Consider the following 21,426-nt stretch of genomic DNA (forward strand, 5'->3'; position numbering starts at 1 on the left):
AAATGGAAGTTTTTTTTTTTTTGGCTGATGCTGCATAAGCTTGCTTTCTTGCATCATATGCCTCTACTAATGCTAATAACTGAATGAATTAAAATGAATTACAATCTGCAGACATGAATTTCTGCAGATTATAATTTTTTAGGAAATATATTTAAAGAAAGGCTGTTCCAAAAAACAAAAGACTGGTTTGGAAGAGAGTAGGGAAATTATAGATGGTAATTGAAAAGAAAAATGACACAGAAGTATCTGTAGTAACGGCAGAACACCAGTATTAGTGGACAAGTTAGAAGACTGCCATCTACCATCACCAGGCAATCAGAAAAAAAAATGGATACTTGCAAAGTACAGTCAGCCATCCATAGGTCAGAAGCTTGTTTAGAAAACCTATAGGCCAAACAAGACCAAAAGTCTCAGATAAGTCAAAAGCAACTCCTTGAGTTTCAAACTTTTCCATCAAATTTGTCCAAATATTAATAATATTCTTTTAGCCAGAAAGTTGTGTTGATTACTGGAAGAAGATGCCTTTGCAGGTAGTTGGGGCTGGCAATCTGAAGAAATTCAAAGGTCAACTGGATAGTTACCTAAGTGAGGAACGAAATGCATAATATGCATTTCTTATCTATTGTGGTTTTATTTTATTTTATTTTTATTTTTTGGCTGATGCAGCAAAAATCTGTGGCTTCCTAGCACTATATGACTAATACTAATACAAGCCAGTATGCCACCACTGGATTAACACTGACAGAATCCATATCACCAATCATTGATCAGAAGGAAGGAATTTTGAAAGCAAGAATAAGGAGGTGATTATCCCACTGTATAAGGCAATGGTCAGGCCACTTCTTTACTACTACATAGAGGTTTAGAGGCCTCATTTTAGGAACGACATGAATCTGTTGGAATGGGTGCAGAGAAGAGCAATGAGATTAGTGAGGGGAGAAAGTGGGTGTTCTTACCAGGAAAGGCTTCACTTCTGCAAAGTGCAGCACCTGGAGAGTAGACACCTGCAAAAAGATCTGATTTATGTGTTTAACACATTTGCTACCTTTACACATGAGCATAAAACGGCACTACGAGTGATGTACAGCAGTGCATATCTGTGTTCCACCAAGCATTGTGCCACAATGATTATGAGCAATCATTCTTAAGTGGTCAACCAACGAGTGCCGTTAACGTGAAGCCATACGAAATCAATAACTACTCTGTATTGGCACTCTGCTACAGTAATGTTTGGCATTTGTCTATAGATTTCACAGTTTTATTTATTCTCTGCTTGTGTTGATGTTAGTTTATGTACACGAATAAACTTTTTATAAAATTTTAAGATTTGTTCTGATTTTTGTTCAGCACAAAAGTAAGTATTCACTTTCAGTAATGAATTCCCATTGTATAAGGCAAATGGTTAGGCCACATCTTGGGTACTGTATACAGGTCTCAAGCCCTCATTTTAAGAAGAATGTGGAGCTGCTGGAACGAGTACAGAGAAGGGCAATTAGATTGGTGAGCAGAGCAAAGGGATGCTCTTACCAAGAAAGCCTTCAGTTCTGAAAATTGCTGCATCTGGAAACTAGGCATCCATGAGGTAATCTGATTGAGGGATTTAAGGCTTTGAATGGATTGAGCAAGCATAATGCTGATGGGATTCTTCTGCAAACTTCAGCAGATGTGTAAAAGTTTGCCTTTAGCCAGCAGGAGATTGATTGCTGGAACAACTTCCATCTGTTGTTGTGAAAGTTGATAGTATCAATGAATTCAAGGAAGAACTAGACAAACTATTGAAGGAATGAACAGGTGAAATGGGAGGTGTCATTTATTTTTTTTTTAACTGCTGCTGCATAAGCCTGCTTTCTTGCATCATTTGCCATTGCTATTGCTAATTCCAAACTCTTAATTTTCAACCATTATGTACAGATTTTTGAGAATGCTGGGTGTGTCAGAATGTTTATTTTTTTCTTGATATTTTTAAAATTATGGCATATTAAACGTGTTCTCTCACATTTTGGTGGCAGTGAATGTGTTTAGGCTCTGAATGGATCGAGTAAGGCTCAGTGCTGATGGAATCCTTTCTCTTGCCTAGAACTATGCACAAGGAGGGGAGAGCATAAGTTCAAACTGAGGAAGGATGGTTGCAAGGTAGATGTGTAGAAAATTGCCTTCAGCCAGCATCAGCTAGTTGACTGTCGGAACAAAGTGCCATCTGGTGTTGTAGAGGTGGGTAGTTTGAATAAACTAAAGGAAGTACAAGACAAACTATTGGAGAGGATGAATAGATGATGCAGGAAGTTGTGTTTTTTGTTATTTTCTTTTTGCTGATGCTGTATAAGCTCGCTTTCTTGCATAATTTTCACTATTAATACTAATTTCATATTCTTGTAATGATAAAACAGCACAGGTCTGAAAACAGTCGAGAGCGAGAGAGAGAGAGAGAGAGCGAGAGAGAGAGAGAGAAGTGATATTAGAGAGACAACGAGTTTAAGGGTGTGGTTGGCAAGGAAAAAATCAAGACAGTTGGGTGTGTGGTTAGGATTAACTTCGATCATTAGGTCTCTACCGTTCTCCCAACTCCACTAGCCACTTGGAGCTCTTTGACTTCCTCTCTTTGCAACTTGACTTTCTCCAGTCCAACTTTCCTCACAGGAAAGTAATTTTCCTTGGTGATTTTAACATTCACACTCCAGCTGGCTTCAGTTTTCTAGTCACACGGACCCAGCTGGTCGAAATGCTGAGGTTTTTGTAATTACTAATGACCTTGCACAGATTGTTCATTTACCTACAAGAATACCGGACAATCCTAACCATACAGCCAACATGCTTGATCTTTTTCCCACAAACAACCCTTCTAAGTACATGGTCGGAGTGAGTGGTCCTTTAGGCACCTCAGATCAAAACTTGGTGATTGTCTCTTCTCCAATGGAGCCTTTATCACATGGCTATTCCCAACCTCTTATTTTTGGCATTTGGTTGATTACTTTTTCAAAACTTCTGATGTCAATGTTTGCTCAGATGGTGTCAGTGAAATTATTCTTGTTGGAATGGAATCCTTTATCCCACACTCCACTTTAAAATCTCGTCCTTTATCTAAACCTTGGTTTTCCAATAAATGTGCTAAGGCTGTTCAAGAGAAAAATGTTGCATATCGTAATTGGCTTATTTCCAATTCTTCAGTTCCATTTTCTGCCTACATCAAAGCTCACAACGATTGTAAAGCAGCTATTAATCAGTCCAAACTAGATTTTGAACAGGCTAAGAGTAGAAAACTTGCATCATGCCCTAATGGTAGCCGGGCATTCTGGTCTCTTGCCAGAGCTATTGGCCACAACCTTTGCACATCTCTGCTCCCACCTCTGTCAAAACCAGATGGTTCTGTTGTCACTTCAGCCAAGGATAAAGCTGACCTGCTAGCATCCCATTTTTCTTCCAACTCATGTATTAATGATCTTGGTAAAACACCTCCCACCATTCCCAACAAGCTCCATTCAATCCCTCCTGTGGTCTTCTGTCAAAAGGATGTCAGAAGGATTTTGACAAATCTTGATGCTAAGAAAGATCCAGATCCTGATGGTATTTCTCCACTTGTTCTCAAAACCTGTGCTTCTGAACTTACTCCTGTTCTTTGACGCCTTTTTTCACTTTCTTATTCCAAAGGTGTGTTTTCTTCTGCTTGGAAATTTGCTCATATCCAGCCAGTTCCTAAAAAGGGTGACAAATCCCTTCCATCCAATTATCGTCCCACTGGAATTACGTCTACTCTTTCTAAAGTAACCGCCAACTCTTAAACTACCTAGAAACCTTCCATCTGCTCAACAATCGCCATTATGGATTTCGTCAGTGTCGATCCACTGGTTATATTCTGGCTTATGTTACCCATTTATGGACTAATTCAATGGAAAAGTTCAGCGAAACACAAGCAGTTGCTCTTGACATCTCAAAGGCTTTCGATCGTGTTTGGCATAAAAGTCTTCTAAACAAGCTTCCATCATATGGTTTGCCAACTGTTTTTTTGTAATTGGTTATCCAGTGTTCTCTCTGATTGCTCACTGAGGGTGATGGTAGATGGCTATCTGTCTTCTAACTTCTCCACTAATGCTGGTGTCCCCCAAGGTTCAGTTCTTTCCCCCACTCTTTTCCTCTTGTATATTAATGACCTTCTTCCAATGACTGGAAATCCTATCCATAGTTTTTCCGATGATAGCACACTGCCTTCCACCTTCCATTTTGAGAAACCTTGCCCTGCCCAATCAGCTTCAACTTCTCGAATATCTGCTACCAATTCCTTGAATGCTGATCTCTAGGTAATTCTCCAGTGGGGCAAAGACAACTTAATTGATTTTAATCCTTCTAAAACTTAGTATTGTCTTATATCTTGCAAAAAAGGATTTTTCTGCTTCTATGCTTATCTTTGGTGACACTCTGATTTCTAGGCAAGTTGATATATCTCTTTTGGGGATTACCCTGACTTCTAATCTCTCTTGGCACAAGCACATTACAAATATTGCTTCCTCTGCATCTAAAAGACTTGGTTTTCTCTTTCACTCTCAGCGTTACTTTTCTTCCAAACAGCTGTACAAATCGCAAATCTGCCTACCATGGAATATTGTTCCCACATCTGGGGTGGTGCCCCCAAAACCTCTCTCAGGCTTGTAGATTCCATTCAGAAGAGGGCAGTTAGGTTAATTAATGACTCCTCTCTAACAGAGTCTCTCCCCTCACTGTCTCATAGACGTACTGTTTCTGCTGCATGCCTTTTCTACAGATACTTCCATGGGCACTGTTCTTCTGAATTGGCTTTTTATAATTCCCACTCTCTCTCTCTTTCAAAACAGTCCAAACACTTGCCGCCACCAGTCAACATCCATTTACTGTCCAACTTCAAACTCACAGAACCAACTTTTCATCTTCCTCATTCATTCATTCATCCAACTGCCGTTTTCTGGTACAACCTTTCTTCGTATGTCTTTCCTGAAAATTACAGTCTACAGAAGTTCAAGTCTAATGTGAACAAATATCTTTTTTCGTCTTCTCAATCTCCAACCCAAGCATGGTACTAAATACTATAGGTTCTAATACCTCTCGTGTTTGGGGTTTTCATTAAAAAAAAAATAATAATAAATAATTGCAAAAGTGTCAGCATCTCAGCCAGCTGGGTTCATGTAACTAAAATACTGAAGCCCATAAGTTGTGAACATTAAAATTACCATGGAAAATTACCTCACTGTTAGGAAAGTTAAGACTATAGAATGTTTAGCTTCAAAGAAAGGAATCAGAGTTCTGAGTGATTGCATGCACTGAGATTACAGAGAATTACTGAAAGATATTAGCAATCACTATTTGAGAGAAAATAGTTTATTGATTTTGTATGTCTTAGCTCAGCTATTTAACACAGTAAACACAAATGAGCCATCAAATATGAAAAATTAAAGGTCGACAATGTAAAGGTAAACTGTTTTATTTTATTGTAGACACTGTTGATCTCTGCTGCATTTGACCAAAAGTATAATCCAGAGGTTCCCAACCTTTTATACCTTGTGTTCCCCTTAAATTACCGTATTTTCCGGCTTATAAGACGCACCCTAGTTTTGGCCACATATTTTGGAAAAAATAATAACCCTTCTATTATCCTTCGATACTGTTTACAGTGAAACTAAGAAGTGATCTTTTACCGACTGATGTAAACAAATATGGCAACATGGCATGATATGGGACGTAATCAGGGGGGTAGGTATTAAAAATAAATTAAATGGAGTTACATTTATTTTTTTAAATTTTTTTATTAAATGGACTCACAACATGAAGTTTTTATTCAATTCAAAAAGCTGACAGAAGTAATGTAACAAAAATTCTTAGTCACCCTAAGACAAATACGGGCGTCACTTTCTCTTTGTAAAAGATGGTTGGAATTGAAAAATCCCGATCCAGTCTAATTAGCCCGCCATACCATAAAATCGCGAGATCATATTATAGAGGAAGCAAACACATGGGAAAATGAAACTAGTTTTTATTTACGTCTGATTGTGAGATTCATATCACACAGATTTCAACAAATTTTCCATGAAAAAAAGATTACTGGTATGTATTGTTGCCATAGGTTGTAACCACTGATAATTGTTAAAAATATATTTCAACAGATAAATCTTAAGTAAAATTGGTGTGAATTTCAAAGGGAAGTTTTCAGAACTCAGTTTACAAGCACTGCGTCATCAAAAATGCATTGCCGGACATTGACCATACAAGACACGTGGTGATTTTCCGAGTATTTCTTCGCGAAAAAAACCGCGTCTTACAAGCTGGAAAATACGGTATTTTGCAAATGTCATGCCTCCCCCTTCCATCACAAGTGCAAATAAACAGATCTGACATAACATTTATCTACAAATATACATACTTTATGTCAACCAAGTAAAGGACTTGATAAATTTTTTGTTATTTATCTTTTGAAACATAATCTGTTTTTCTAGGGCATTTTAAAATTGTCTTTGATAATAATAATAAAAATCCACATCATTCACAGCTTGTGGATTTCTGAACAACAAATCACAGATCCAGTTGAGAAACCGTCCTATATCGCATCATCAAATTTTACATTCATGAATGTAACAGCGATTCTCAAACTTTTCCTTTCTTGTTTTCCCTTTGAACTCTCAAAATAATGAGATACATGTATACTATGCAATATACATATAAACTTTCTTTTAAATATCTTTTTTCGTCTTCTCAATCTCCAACCCAAGCATGGTACTAAATACTATAGGTTCTAATACCTCTCGTGTTTGGGGTTTTCATTAAAAAAAAAATAATAATAAATAATTGCAAAAGTGTCAGCATCTCAGCCAGCTGGGTTCATGTAACTAAAATACTGAAGCCCATAAGTTGTGAACATTAAAATTACCATGGAAAATTACCTCACTGTTAGGAAAGTTAAGACTATAGAATGTTTAGCTTCAAAGAAAGGAATCAGAGTTCTGAGTGATTGCATGCACTGAGATTACAGAGTAAATCGTGTCAGTGATGGGGGTCTAGAGCATGTGTGTGATGAGAGAGAGAGAGAGAGAGAGAGAGATTAGCAGACAGACAGATGAATGAATAGTGTAGGATAATCTACATTAAGTTACTGCTAAATGCAATGTTTGTTTGTTCATTTTGCCAATTAAATGTGGATAAAATATTCTTTTGAAGTGTTTCAAAAGAAGTTAAGTTTATTGTGAAAATGGCAGAATTTTCACCTTACATCTGCCTTAGAAGGCTGTTGCTTGGCTAAAGTCACCCCATACTTTTCCCACTACTGTACTATAGGCAGTACAAAACTCAACACCATGTTTATCGCTGTTCCTCTTCTTCTTTTCCCCCCCACTCAAGTACAGGTCTCTCTGACACCACACCAAGTAAAGACAGTAATTGTAATCCTATCCCACCTTTATTAGTTGGGTCACTGCACAGCAACATATCGTTACTTGATCAGCTGTTGCCCAATTTGGGGAGATGGATTATGCGAAAAACAAAGAGGAATTAGATAATCTTCATCAGAGAAGGAGTAATGACAATTAAAAATAGATTTTAAGGTGTAATCTGAATCTTATAACTGCGGAGTCAATTGTTGTCAGAAAGTTTCTTATGCGGACAATCGGATTTCCGAGTCCAGAAGTCAAGAACTTTCACCCCATGCGAATATGGGATTCATTTTCCGATCGATGAAGCTCTTTTTTTCGCTGTACTTTCGTCCCCAAATACCAGTCCCTGGAAATTCCTGGCCAATGAGAGCATGGTAAAAGTGTAAAGAAGGGGACCTATATATTCAGAAGAAAGGCAGGGGACCAGGTTCTTTTTTTTTTTTTTTTTTTCTTTTCCTGACTGATCGTCTTTCGCTGGGAAGGCCCCAAAGCCTTCCCGGCGAAAAACTATCGGAAGAGGTGATAGAAAAGAGAGGTACAAGCGCTAGAGCAGGGATTTTACTGCTAAGTCCTGTATATTCTCACCCTAACTTTATAACATAGTAGCTGAAATATGAATGAAAGTGTCAGATGTCAATAACTTCCTCCTGATTTGATGTAGTCCAATAATAAGCATGCCTCCTCGTTAGGAACACTTACTGATGTAGTATCACTCTTAACAACACCTTATTAATTAGAGTGCAAGACACGTGAATCCACTAGCATTAATGTAATCTCTCTTGATTAGACTGTTACATATTGAGTCATCATAGCCAAAGTAGCTTATGCCCCATCAAACCCCCATATCAACATATTGAGTCTGTATAGTACATTTACATGTATGCACCTACATGTAAATGTACTATACTAACAAAAAGTTCCAACTGAAGGCTACGTGAAGAATGCTAACATAGTGGCACATGTACCATTAGCCTTGGGTGTATAATATATCATTTTCTCTGTTTGTTTTGTAGGAGAGAGAGAGAGAGAGAGAGAGAGAGAGAGAGAGAGAGAGAGAGAGAGAGAGAGAGAGAGAGTAGTGCGTAATTTGTATTCAACCAGCCTTTTATTTTATGTTGGTAGTAAATAAATTGTGTTTTGGTTAAGTATCTTTGCCTCTGACCTATTCTCTTGCTACACGTTAACCTTGGTAAAATATCTATAGTAAAGAGAAATTAATAAGTCTATTGGTTAGCGGCATTCTGAGATCTGACTATAATATATGCACTTATAGAAAGGTTTCAGAGTGAGTTAGTCACAACGCATGACCGAAGTCACAAGTTCTCCTCAGTTGAGATGAACTTTAGGGCATATGAGGCCAAATGTCCAATCACAAAGCCACTAGGACAGTCACCGAAGTACGCAGGCGTTTTCTGGAACACCATTTGTTAAAAGTGTTAATAACTAAACCAGCTTGGGACCAAGGCAGAAAAAGTATCTTGCAAAAAATATCTTGGGTAACACTTATCGTTAAAAGGCTTACCCCTGCATAACACTGATGCCCCATGTAACATTATCTTCCAGATAAACTGCATTCTAGCTGTCCTCATAAAAATGAGAAAAGAATTAACTATTACAAGAATCTATTCAGAAAACAAATGCAACGGTTAAGAATGCTAACTGCTGATGAAAAGAAAAATTACACAGAGCATGATGAAAAGAGAGGAACAGCTATTGTTAAAAAAGAAAAGAGGCCATTTTCATAGAAAAAAACAGTCATGCTATTTCAGACTTTATGCATTCTTCAAGATACTCAAGGTAAGGTCTTATATATGGATTTTCATGATCATTTGTGCCTTGAAGAACTCAAATATAAAATAAATGAAAGTGGACCACAAAGAAAACATCTAAATGAATAAAAATAAACTTTAAGGTAGACAACAGTTTTTGACATTAAGGAACAAAAGTAACTTATCATCTAATGATCATTAAACACGAAATGTTTATTTTGAATGTTTGGCAGGTGTCTATAACCAAATGTTATGATCTAAATGAGTTATCTAATATAAGTAATTAAGGTAATCAATTAATTGTGGCCACTTATCAATAGTATTTTACTCTAAGTAAAATACTATTTTAAAGCAATAGTATTTTACTCTAAGTAAAATACTATTGCTTTAAAATTCAAAGTATGACAAATCAAAATTCACTGACTAAAGCAAACTGTTTAAACTTAGTTACATTAAAACACAGCATTCGAAACCTGTGATGAATTTGTGAACCCCCAAATCACTCATTCCAAAATGTACAGTTATTCAATTCAAAAAAAAAAAAAAAAACCCATATATCTCTATCTAGCAGTCAGTCACAATTAACAGTTTTACTTTAAAAACCTTTGTAAAGTAAAACTTAACTGAAGTTTTTTGTTGCTCTACCTTCCACTAATCATTAATTTATTTCAAAAGAGGAGGACAACAAATATCTTTTAAGCTTGATTTTCTTTTTACTTACCAGTTACGCTGATGAGTGAAAAGGAAGTAGTAGTAGTAGCAGCAGCAGTAGTATTATAATAAAGGCATGAAATGCAAGAAAGAAAGTGTACGAGCTTATGTAGCATCAGCCAAAAAAAATAAAAAAAATAAAATAATAAATAAATTAAAAAATACCATTTCACACAACCATTCCATCTAAAACTTTGTCCAGTTCCTCCTTGAATTTATTTAAGCTATCAACTTCCACAAAAACAGATGGAAGTTTGTTCCAGCAATTAACCACCCACTGGCAAAAGCAAAATTTCCATACATATTCTACAACTGTCTTTCCTCAATTTGAATTTATGGCCCCTCAGGTTCGATCTGAGCAAGCAGAAGACTCCAACCAGAGGACTTATACACCTCATTCAGTTCACCTCGCAAGTGCCTAGTCTCCAGCCGCTGCATTTTGCAGAACTTAAACCTTTCTTGGTAAGAGGACCCCTTTGTTCCCCTCACCAATCTTGTTGCCATTCTCTGTACACATTCAGGCAACTCTACATCCTTCCTAAAATGAGACCCCAGACCTGTACACAATACTCAAGGCGTGGCATGACCATTGCCTTATACAAAGGGATAATCACCTCCTTTTCCCTGCTAATAAAATTCCTTTTCCTTGATAGCAAAATATATCACTGACAATACCCCATGACTTGCTCTGGCAGCCTGTCTGCATTGTTCAGAAAACTTCATATCTGACTGCACAATCATTCCCAGGTCTTTTTCATTTTCTGCCATACTAAGTGTAGTACCACACAGTTAGCGTTTTTCTCTGGGGTTACTTCTACCCATACGCAGTACTTTGCATTTGTCAAGGTTAAACTTTAGTTGTCACTTCTCAGCCCATTTGCACAATTTTTCTAGATCCCGTTGCAGTAGCACACTGCCATTACTGTCATTGACAACCTTGCCAAACTTTGTATCATCTGCAAACTTCAACACTAAGCCTAATATACCTTCATCAATATAACTGACAAATATACAAAACAACAGTGGGCCCAACATCAAACCCTGAGGGACCCCACTAATAACATTAGTCTCAAAGAGCAGCGTCCATTGATTACCACTCTCTGTCTTCTCCCACTCAACCATCCTTCTATCCATTGTAGCAACTTACCCTTAATTACCCTTAACTCACCCATACTGCTCCAATTTGTACAGTAATCTTACATGTGCAACAGTATCAAAAGCTTTCCAGAAATCCAAGTATAGGATGTCAAAATTATTTTTTGCATCTAGTTCCTTTGTATCCACATCATATTATATCCAATCAAATTTGTCATAAAATCTTTCCCTTAACAAAACCATGATGTGCCTGAATTTTTGCTGCAGTCTTGTCTAGATGATCCTGCAATGCACTTTTAACCAGTGATTCCATTATTTTACACGGAACAGAAGTTAAATTAACGTCTGTAATTACTCATGTCACCCTTAGATCCCCCTTTGTGAAATGGGGATACATTTGCACATCTCCAGTCCGTGGGACCTTCCCCTGAGTCCGAGGATGCTCTCATAATTATGGCTAAGGGTTTGCTTAATTCCTTTGCCGCCTCCTTTAATATAACTGGATAGATTCCATCCACCCCAGGTGATTTCTTATGTTTAACTTTAACAATTTCTCCTCCACTTTGCTCTCAGTTATTACAAAATCATTAAGCACCCTGTTATATTTTGATAAATGTCTGGCATTTTCCTCCCTTAATAACTCCTCATGTGTGAATGTAAATGCAAAATACTCATTCAGATTATCAGCTATCTGAGCAGGATCATCAACAGTCAAACCATCGATATCAAGTGGACCGATCTGATTCATCCCCTTCCTTTTAGAGTTTATATAAGTAAAGAAGTCCTTGCTGTTTTTCTTTGCATCCTTTGCCAAAGATTTCTCATATTCTGCCTTTACTTGCCTAAATCCTTTGTACTTGATTATAGACTAGCTTATATCTGACATACACTTCTGTGTCACCTGATAATTTACATGCATCTCATGCATTTTTCTTTTCTGCCACGAGTCTCATCTGACATCCATTTAAGCCTAAACCTTGAACAATATTTCTTAATAGGTATGAAACAGTTAGTAGCTTCCACTATTAATTCCTTGAATGCTTCCCACTTAGAATTTTCTGTTGGTAACATCATCAGTTAGTTCCACTGTACAGAATTTAAAAACTGTCTGAGACCACTGTAGTCACCTTTACGGAAGCAAAAACCCTTCTCTTTACCCCTGATGGTAATTATATCTTTAAGTAAATCCCAAATCAGTACACTGTGATCACTGCCACCTAGTGGTTTCTTTATCTGCAAATTCTTAATGCACGAATAATCACTGCTGATAACCAGATCAAGAGTATTATCCTCTCTGGTTGCCTCTTGAACATGCTTTTGCAAAAAACAATCATCCAATAAATCCACAAAAGTCTTGTAAGTGACCAACCCACAAGTTCCAGTCAATATTTAGGAAGTTAAAATCCCCCATTATAACACAATCTGATTTACTGGCCCATTCTATTTCTCTGTACAATTGTCCATTGTATTCATTAGGCCTATAACATACTCCTACTCTCATTTTTGCTTTCCCAGTGCTTATGTCACTTCAAACCGACTCAACATTGCACTGTCTATCTATGTCAACTGGATGCACTTCCTTAGATTTTATGTTTTTATTAATTAACAGCACAACCATTCCTCCTTTCCTGTCTATCCTTTCTGTGCACACTGTACTCCCCAAATTTGAATTCTGCATTCCTAATATCTGTGTGACACCACATCTCTGATATCCCAACAATATCTACCTTTGATATCTTGACCAATACTTCAAATTCATTAAATTTATTTACTATACTTCTAGGCATTGGTGTACATGCAAATATACATGCACCTATCAAATCAAACAAGAACTATTACATTTATTGATGTTTTCTCAAAATAAAGTTTACAACCTTTCATACAAGTACGTACACTCGTAGACAACAATAACATTTTCAATAAAAATACCTTAATGCACAGTAATAATAGTTTGGACTACATAAGGCAATTATGAGACTGCACCTGGAATACTGCATCTAGGTATTTAAGCCACACCTTAAAAAGATAGAGCTTCTTGAAAAGGGCCAAACAGAGACAGCATGGCTGATAAGACTGACAAAAGAGCACCCATACAAGAAGACACTTAAAATATATGGAGGAACACAGCTTCATAACTATCTAAAAGTGGACTAAGATCAGGTTTATAGGCTTCTGGGATGGGATAGTAAAATTCTTGGTGAAAATTCGTGGCAATGAATGATACGAAAACCAGGGCATCCTTACATCATTGCACTCTAAAGGTGCATGGCCATGGAAATAACATTACTAGCTCACTCCACTCTACTATTACACACACACATTAGTTCCTGTTGCATTCTTTTTCTACAGATATTTCCATGGCCACTGTTCTTCTAAATTAGTGTCTGTAATTCTATCTCCTTCTTCCAAAGCAGCTGAAACACGTGCTTCAACTAGTCAACATCCATTCACAGTTAAGGTCAAATTTATTACACTAACTTGTCTTCTCTATTTGTTATACACATATCTTTACTACGGATAACATCCCTTCTATTCTCTGAAATAATATTCTTTCCTATGTATTTGTTGAAAGTCACAATCTGCAGAAATTAAAGCCCAGCATCAAAAGCATTTTCCGTCTTCTTAATTCTCAATACACACATACAACTGACCGATGAATGCAGTAGTACAGCAAACCCCGTTATTCGCGGTATCTGTATTTGCGGTTTCGCAGTCGCTGATTTAATATAAAATGAAACCTTAAAAAAAATGTGAATTTTAAAGCGCCGTGAAGATTTTTCGCCATAAAAAAAAACATGGGCATGGCTAAAATCACTTTTCCCGGTCAAAACAGCACTCTGTAGGTGGGGGTGGGGTGTGACAAAATCGCGAGCATGGATGTTTCTAGCTAATCCTTGTTCAGTATGTGCTATGCGCTTGTCATGGAAGGTTTCGTCGTTTGCTTTTAATTTATATGCTTATAAATTGAATAAATTTATCAATTTATAAATTGATATGCTTACAAAAGTGATAAATCTACCGTTTTGCAGTGTAAAACAGACTTTTTCGAGTGTGTTAATGGAAGAAAGTGACTTTATTGTGGACAAGTTCTTTCTAACCCGTACAAAAATATGGCTACGAATAACAAGAGGAATGTGAAAAGATCAAAGGTGATGACATTAGCGAATAAAATTGAGTTATTAGACAAAATTTCTAATGGTGAAAGTGTCTCCTCAGTGGCAAAACATTATAAAATCAATGAGTCAACGGTATGATCAATCAAAAAATCATAGTGTCTGTGAAAACACGCTAATTGCTTCAAAAATTTGCTTTGTAACTCATATATGGAGTACAGTAAGACCCTCATATCTGCGGGGATACGTTCCAAGACCTACGTGGATGGCCGAAACCATGGATATAAGCGAACATCTGCTGACCCCATATATAACATGATTTTCTTGTACATACACACATATAATAAAGTTTAATTGATAAATTAAACACACAGTAAGACATTACCACATTAAACACGGTAATAATAAAGTATGGCAGACTCTCGAGTTACCGGGATTGGATTAATCGGGACACTTCAAGACTCGAAATAAAAAATCAACCAGAAATCATAAAATTCAAGTAATAACAAGAATAGGTTTTGTTTGTTTGTTATTTTGGTTTTTCGGAGCATTAGCAACTAAGGCCATATTGCTCCGGGATATGCGGTGGTCATTCCCTGACCTCTCCACATCCTCCATATTGGTGGTGACGGGCTCAAACCCCGGTCTAATCAAGAAGCGTGTGCTACGCACTGCTGCTAAACAGATATTTTGCAAGTCGTAAATAAGCAACAAGAACCGGCGTTATAAGTTGTCATTGGGATATCAGTGTACATATTATCTTGCAACCCCCGCTGGCTTTCAACACCTACCGCTCAAAAAAAAAACAAAAAAAAACCCCCAAATGTTTGGTTTGATTCAGTGTGTTGTGTCAATTGTTGTGTTCCGTAGCACCGCAAAAGGATAAATTTTGTTTCGTTATTTATTTATGTCAGGGATGTCAAAATTTCTTTCTTTCTTTTTTTTTTTTTTTTTTTTGTTTAGAAATCGTGAAAATGATGGGCAAACACAAGAGTTGTGCTTTCAAATTAAACAAACACTTGAAATTTTTCAAAAGTTTGAAAACGGTACATCCATTAAATCTCTAATCAACCATTATAATGTTGGTGACCAAAACCATACACAACATCATAAAAAATAAAGGGAAGCATCGTATTGGACACGCAAGTAGTACATGTTAAGTTTTTTCATTATTTTTCCGTGGTTAACTGAATCAGCGGATACCGAATCAGTAGATATGGGGGCACAACCGTATATGGTTTGGCCTTTTTAACTGCAATTTCTGTCTGTGTAACATATTTGCTGCCATAATGCAAACTCGCAACTCGCATTAAAGTGAACTGCAATTTCTGTGCCTAAATGCAAATATGTGTCCATTGAATTGTGGTGAAGAAATGAGTGCCGTGAAAAAGAAAAAAAGCACATGAAGTAACAGCTGAGTAACATCAGCACACTGATTGAACCGTAGGCCATTGCATTACAGTTGGGATTTTGCTTAGCATCAATCACACTGTCTAAAGAGTGCTATAAAAGCTGTATATTTGGCCCTAGTTTCATATGTTCAAGTAATTTTATCTAGTTTAGCATTTCCACAAGAATAAAAGGTAAAATTTTTTGAAGATTATACTTGCTGAATTTTAATTCTTAATTTGTGAAAAAAAAACACATCATCCTTAGTAGCGTGTATCTACTGAAAAAAATTTGTATAAAAAGTGTTTTCTTATAAAATTGTATCCTATAAAATTTTACCCTAGAGGGCTGTTATAATGCCTGGGACATCAGGATTGAAAGGAACAGGGATAAATAGCATGTTGAAGTTGATAACACTGAATCAGCTCTTTATAATAAGTCATCTGATGTTGAAACAGAATTCTATTCAAATGTGGATTCTGAATCTCATTCAATGTATCTGCTGATGTTGGAATGCCAGAACAACAGATTCCAGCATTACTTGGAGTGGTGATTCTTCACAGATGAAATCAGTTTTCTAAAGAGCACTGCCTACTTGTTCCAGTGCTCCAGAGAAGTGCCCAAAGACATAAACACAGGACCCCAGCAAATAAAAGTAGCAGCAAATGTGCTAGACAATATTAATCTCAAATTTCAAGGTAAAAGCATCCCATAGTGGATGCTGACTAGCAATACAATAGCTTTGCACACACCAAATTATCATTATTTTATTCATAGCTTTTAAAGAGTAATATTTATTACTTTTGTAATAAATATTTTTATTACAAAATATGCTTAAATAAAATGAGAGGAATGGTCATCAGTATACTTAGGCACAGTGAGCAGCTACAACAGTCTTTTGACTGCTCAGAATATTATCTAACATTTCCAGCAGCATATGAATATGCTGATTTAAATTTAGATCTTAGGAGTTTTTAATTTTCAGGTTGAAATTTACAACTTGAAATTAAAAAAATATATTGGTGGGTGGATGTGGGAATTGCTGAACTTTTACAAATGCCTTACAAAGGACTATTATTCCAGTCCAAAGCAGCTGTTTGTGCAAATTGATTAAGTAAGCAAGCACATAAATTTCTGAACTGATGAACAAATCAGTATAGTAGCAATAGGAATCCTTGATATAAATCAAATCAGTATACTGGAACTGTAAATTTTAATGAATGAAATTCTGCAACCAAACACAACACATTACTAAATGAGGGGCCAGCACTAAAGGAAGCATGGCATTTCTTAATGCATGTAGGCACTGTGTGTGTGTGTGCATGATTGCGTGCGTGTGCGTGTGTGCGTGTGTGTGCGCATGTCTCTGTATGTGTCAGAAATGTAGTTATATGAAATATTCTATATGTATTTAAATTTCTTAATGAAGCACATAAACAAGAGATAAAGTGATGTGTCCCATCGAAGTTGGAAAACGTTGGAAAAATGTTTTGAGCAGCGATAACTGCTCAGAACATTTTTATAAAGGACCTGCTGCTAAGAGATTCTTATGAGGAAGGAGCCTGCCTTGAATGTAACATATGAAAACAATTATGTAAGAACGTCTTAAGTGGTTATCATATGTTAAAATTAAAATATAAAATCAAAATCATCAGTCAATTTTATACCTATTTAAAATAACCTTACCAAAATGGAACTTTATTATTTGGATTACTATCTAATGCATTAATGAGAATATATTGATATTTCCTGCCTTCTACCTCTACCAGATCTATACCAAACACCTAAAAATTGGAAATTACAATAAGTTCACAAAGAGTATTTACTTATAATTGACAATTTTTAAACATCTTAAAAGCTGAATAATAATATCAGTAGCAAATGAGAAATGGTTTTAAAGCTCTTAAAACTATGGAAATTAATACTCTTGTATTAATTTCCATAGTTTTCCAGTAACACTAATACATAAATGACATTGAAATTGCAGCACCCAGAAGGAATGACTGGAAAACCATGCATGCAAATTGGCAAGCAAGTGAGTTGTACTGAGATATACAAACAATTAAAATAAGGGACCAGTCGGGTGGAAGCATTGGCTTATATAAAAATGACCACAGAGACTGTGGAGTTCAAAGTTATGCATGTGTGATGCAGTTAACAGGTTTCTGACTTGCAGTAACTGTCTTCAGAGTGCAAGTAGACCGTAGAGAACGCCGAGCCATTACATTAAACACTGATATCAGCAACGTAGCGATTGCAACAGAGGGCATATTATCAGCCTTCGAGAGGCTGGATGGTTGCTTCATTGAATAGCAGAACACGTGGGCTGTAACACTACCACAGTGCACAGATGTTGGCAACAGTGACTGTGCAGGAAGGTACAACTGCTCATCAAATGGTTAGTGAACTCAATGTAGAACTACATAATGGGAGGATTATTTTATCCATCAACAGGTTCATGCCACACCTACAGCCACAATGGCTGTAGGTGTAGCTGGCCGTCATCCCATCACCCATCAAACCATTGTTATTGTTTGTTTGTTTGTTATTTGGTTTTTAAGAGCATTAGCAACTAAGGCCATATTGCTCCGGGGATATGCGGTGGTCATTCCCTGACTTTTCCGCATCCTCCATATTTGGTGGGATTACGGGCTCCAACCCTGGTCTAATCAAGAAGCGTGTGCTACGCACTGCTGCTCCTGCCCACCTGGCTATGGAGGTGCCTCATCAAACCATTGAGTACCGACTAGTAGAAGCGAGTCCACCATGCTTAGGGCCTAGTGATTGCTGCATACATGTGTGGCTACGTGGTGAAGCAATGATTCTAGAGCTATTGTTCAATGCCATGCCACGTGCCTTGCTGGTGTTATGGTGTGGGGGAGCAATCAGTTTTGACAGTTGGTCATCGCATCAGTTTTGACAGTTGGTGTTTGTCAACAGCAATCTGGCTGCTCAATGCTATGTCACCAAGATTTTGAAACCCATTGCTCTCCTCTTTCTTACTGGGTGTCAGACACAATTTTTCAGCAGGACAACACTCAAAACTCAAACACATAAGACAGGAGTTTAGCCTAATGTATTCATGGTGTCAACCTACTGTCTTGGTCAGCCAGGTCTGTAGACTTCTCCCTCCATCCAGCACATTTAAGCTTTATTTGGATGTTATCTACAGAGCCACCCACAGCCAGCAAAGACCATGGCTGTTCTACAGGAACAGGTGCAAGAGGATTGGGAGAACTACCACAGGAAGCTATTCAACACTTGTACAACTCAATGCCGAGACACTTAGTTCAATGTATCCATAAGAGTGGTAGATTTACATTATATTGATCTGTCCATTGTAAGCTGTTGTTGTTATTTGGTTTTCAGGAGCATTAGCAACTAAGGCCATATTGCTCCGGGGATATGCGGTGGTCATTCCCTGACTTTTCTGCATCCTCTGTATTTCGTGGTCACGGGCTCAAACCCTGGTCTAATCAAGAAGTGTGTGCTATGCACTGCTGCTCCTGCCCACCTGGCTACGGAGGCACCACCATTGTAAACACCATTTTGTGTCGCTAAAGGTGTTCACACACACACATTAGCATTGTTAACTTTTATCAGTGTCCTTAACTTCTTGGCTTTGATAAATATCTCTCTGTACTACTGTTTCTTTGGGGGGGCTGCAATTTCAATGTCAGAGTAATTTAAACAAATCAAAAATTCTATCACAGTTCATAAATACCTTCAAAAGCATTTAAAAATGGAATAAAATTATGACTTCTTAGCCTGATGTGCATTAGTTACAGTGGTGAAACTAACATTCCACCAAGTCCGTCATCACTGTGGTGTGAAGGAGCGAAAATTGGTTTCATTTGGATAATTGGGTTAACAATTGATTTGATAAGCTTGTTAAGCAGTACTAGATCTCTTTGTTCCAGTATTCAATTTTTTTTCCTTCTCTTCTAGTCTGCACATTTATTTTGGTTTTCTTTCATAATTTTACATTTATTTTGGTTTTCTTTCATAATTTTACATATATTTTGGTTTTCTTTCATAATTTTACATTTATTTAAATTTCCTTATGCAATTTATCAAAAATTGATTTTGTATGTATGTTAAGTAGCACAGAAGGTTATCGAAGGGCTCCCTTTGCTCTGGTATTCAAATTTTTGTGTTCTAATCTGTATATTTGTTTTGGTTTTCTTTTATAATTTTAGACTGTTTTACATCTTTCTGCAGTTGTTACATTTTTCAGTCACTTTCTCTTTGTTGTCTATTCTCTCTTGTATGATATCCAGGCACATGATAATATTATCTGCTGCACAAGCTGTCTCTTGGGAGATTAATAGCCTCAACATCAAGTGGCATTGAGTCACAACTTCCCTCTTAATAACCAGAATCACAGACTGTTCCTTCACACTATTAGCATTAGTAGAGGCATTTGATACAAGAAAGCAAGCTTATGCAGCATCAGCCAAAAAAAAAAATAAAATAAAATAAAATAAATAAATAAAAAATAACCACTTCCACTTCACTCCTCTGTTCATTCGAAATACCTGTCCAGCTGAGCCTTAAACTTATTTAGGCTATCAACTTCCACGACAAGGGATGGAAGTCTGTTCCACCTAGCAACCACCCACTGGATAAAGGCAAATTTCCGCACATCTATCCTACATCTGTCTTTCCTTAATTTGAATTTATGCCCTCTCAGGTGATTATTCTGAGCAAGAGGAAGAATCCCATCAGCATTGAGCATGCTCAAATCATTCAAGGCTTTATACACCTCTATCAGATCACCTCACTGGTGCCTAGTCTCCAGACACTGTAATTTGCAAAACTTAAGCCTTTCTTCGTAAGAGCACCCTTTGTTCCATTCACTAATCTTGTTGCCCTTCTCTGAACTCGTTCCAGCAGCTCTACATCATTCTTGAAATGAGGCCTCCAGGCCTGTATACAGTACTCTAGGTGTGGCCTGACCATTGCCTTATACAAGGGAATAATCACCTCCTTATCCCTGCTAGAAAAATTCCTATATATCATTGACAATACTCCATGAGCTACTCTTGCAGCCCGTCTGCACTGCTCAGAGAACTTCATATCTGCCTGTACAACCACCCCCAGGTCCCTTTCATTCTCTACCACTGTCAGTGTAGTACCACAGAGTTGATACGTTGCTCTGGGGTTGCTGATTCCCATATGTAGTACTTTACATTTGTCAATGTTAAACTTCATTTGCCACCTCTCAGCCCATCTGCTCAACCTTTCCAGATCCTGTTGCAGCAGCATAGTGTCAGCAGTGTTCTTGACAACCCTGCCAACCTTCGTATCGTCTGCAAACTTGGACGTTAAGCTTGATATACCATCATCGATATCATTTATAAATACAGAGAACAATAAAAGACCCAATACTGAACCCTGAGGGACTCCACTAATAACATTAGTCCACGATGAGCAGTGTCCATTGATTACCAATGTCTGTCTTTTCCCCCTCAACCACCCCTTTATCCATAGCAGCAATTTGCCTCCAATGCCACACTGCTCCAATTTGTGCAGCAGTCTTCCATGTGTAACAGTATCAAAAGCCTTTCTAAGATCCAAGTATATAATATCAAAGTTATTCCCTGCATCCAGTTCTTTTGTGACTGCATCATAGTATCCAATCAAATTGGTCAGGCAAGACTTCCCCTTAACAAAACCATGCTGTGTCCGAGCTATAACTGAAGTCTTGTCTAGATGATCCTGCAGTGCTTCTTTAACCAGTGCCTCCATTAATTTTCCGTTAAACTCACAGGTCTATAATTACTTGTGTCAGCCTTTGATCCTCCCTTGTGAATTGGGGTCACATTTGCACATCTCCAGTCCATGGGTACCTCCACTGAGTCCAAGGAAGCTCTCATAATTATGACTAAGTGTTTGCTTACTTCCTTTGCTGCCTCCTTTAATATAACTGGATAGATCCCATCCACTCCAGGTGCCTTTCTT

At 37.3% G+C, this 21,426-nt stretch overlaps 1 protein-coding gene across 3 annotated transcripts in view; it reads right to left on the reverse strand.

Moving 5' to 3' along the window:
• The window catches only part of MAGE (necdin, MAGE family member), a 224,698-nt gene that overhangs the window by 110,475 nt on the left and 92,797 nt on the right, over positions 1-21,426 (reverse strand). For all 3 annotated transcript variants that reach the window (XM_090371627.1, XM_090371626.1, XM_090371628.1), the window contains exon 6: positions 17,149-17,246. In XM_090371627.1, the coding sequence (XP_090227753.1) occupies positions 17,149-17,246 (98 nt within the window). The remainder of the gene's footprint in view (positions 1-17,148; positions 17,247-21,426) is intronic.

This window comes from Mastigoproctus giganteus, chromosome 4 (assembly GCF_048544385.1).
Source record: "Mastigoproctus giganteus isolate SK-2022 chromosome 4, ASM4854438v1, whole genome shotgun sequence".
NCBI classification, from domain to species: Eukaryota; Metazoa; Arthropoda; class Arachnida; order Uropygi; family Thelyphonidae; genus Mastigoproctus; species Mastigoproctus giganteus.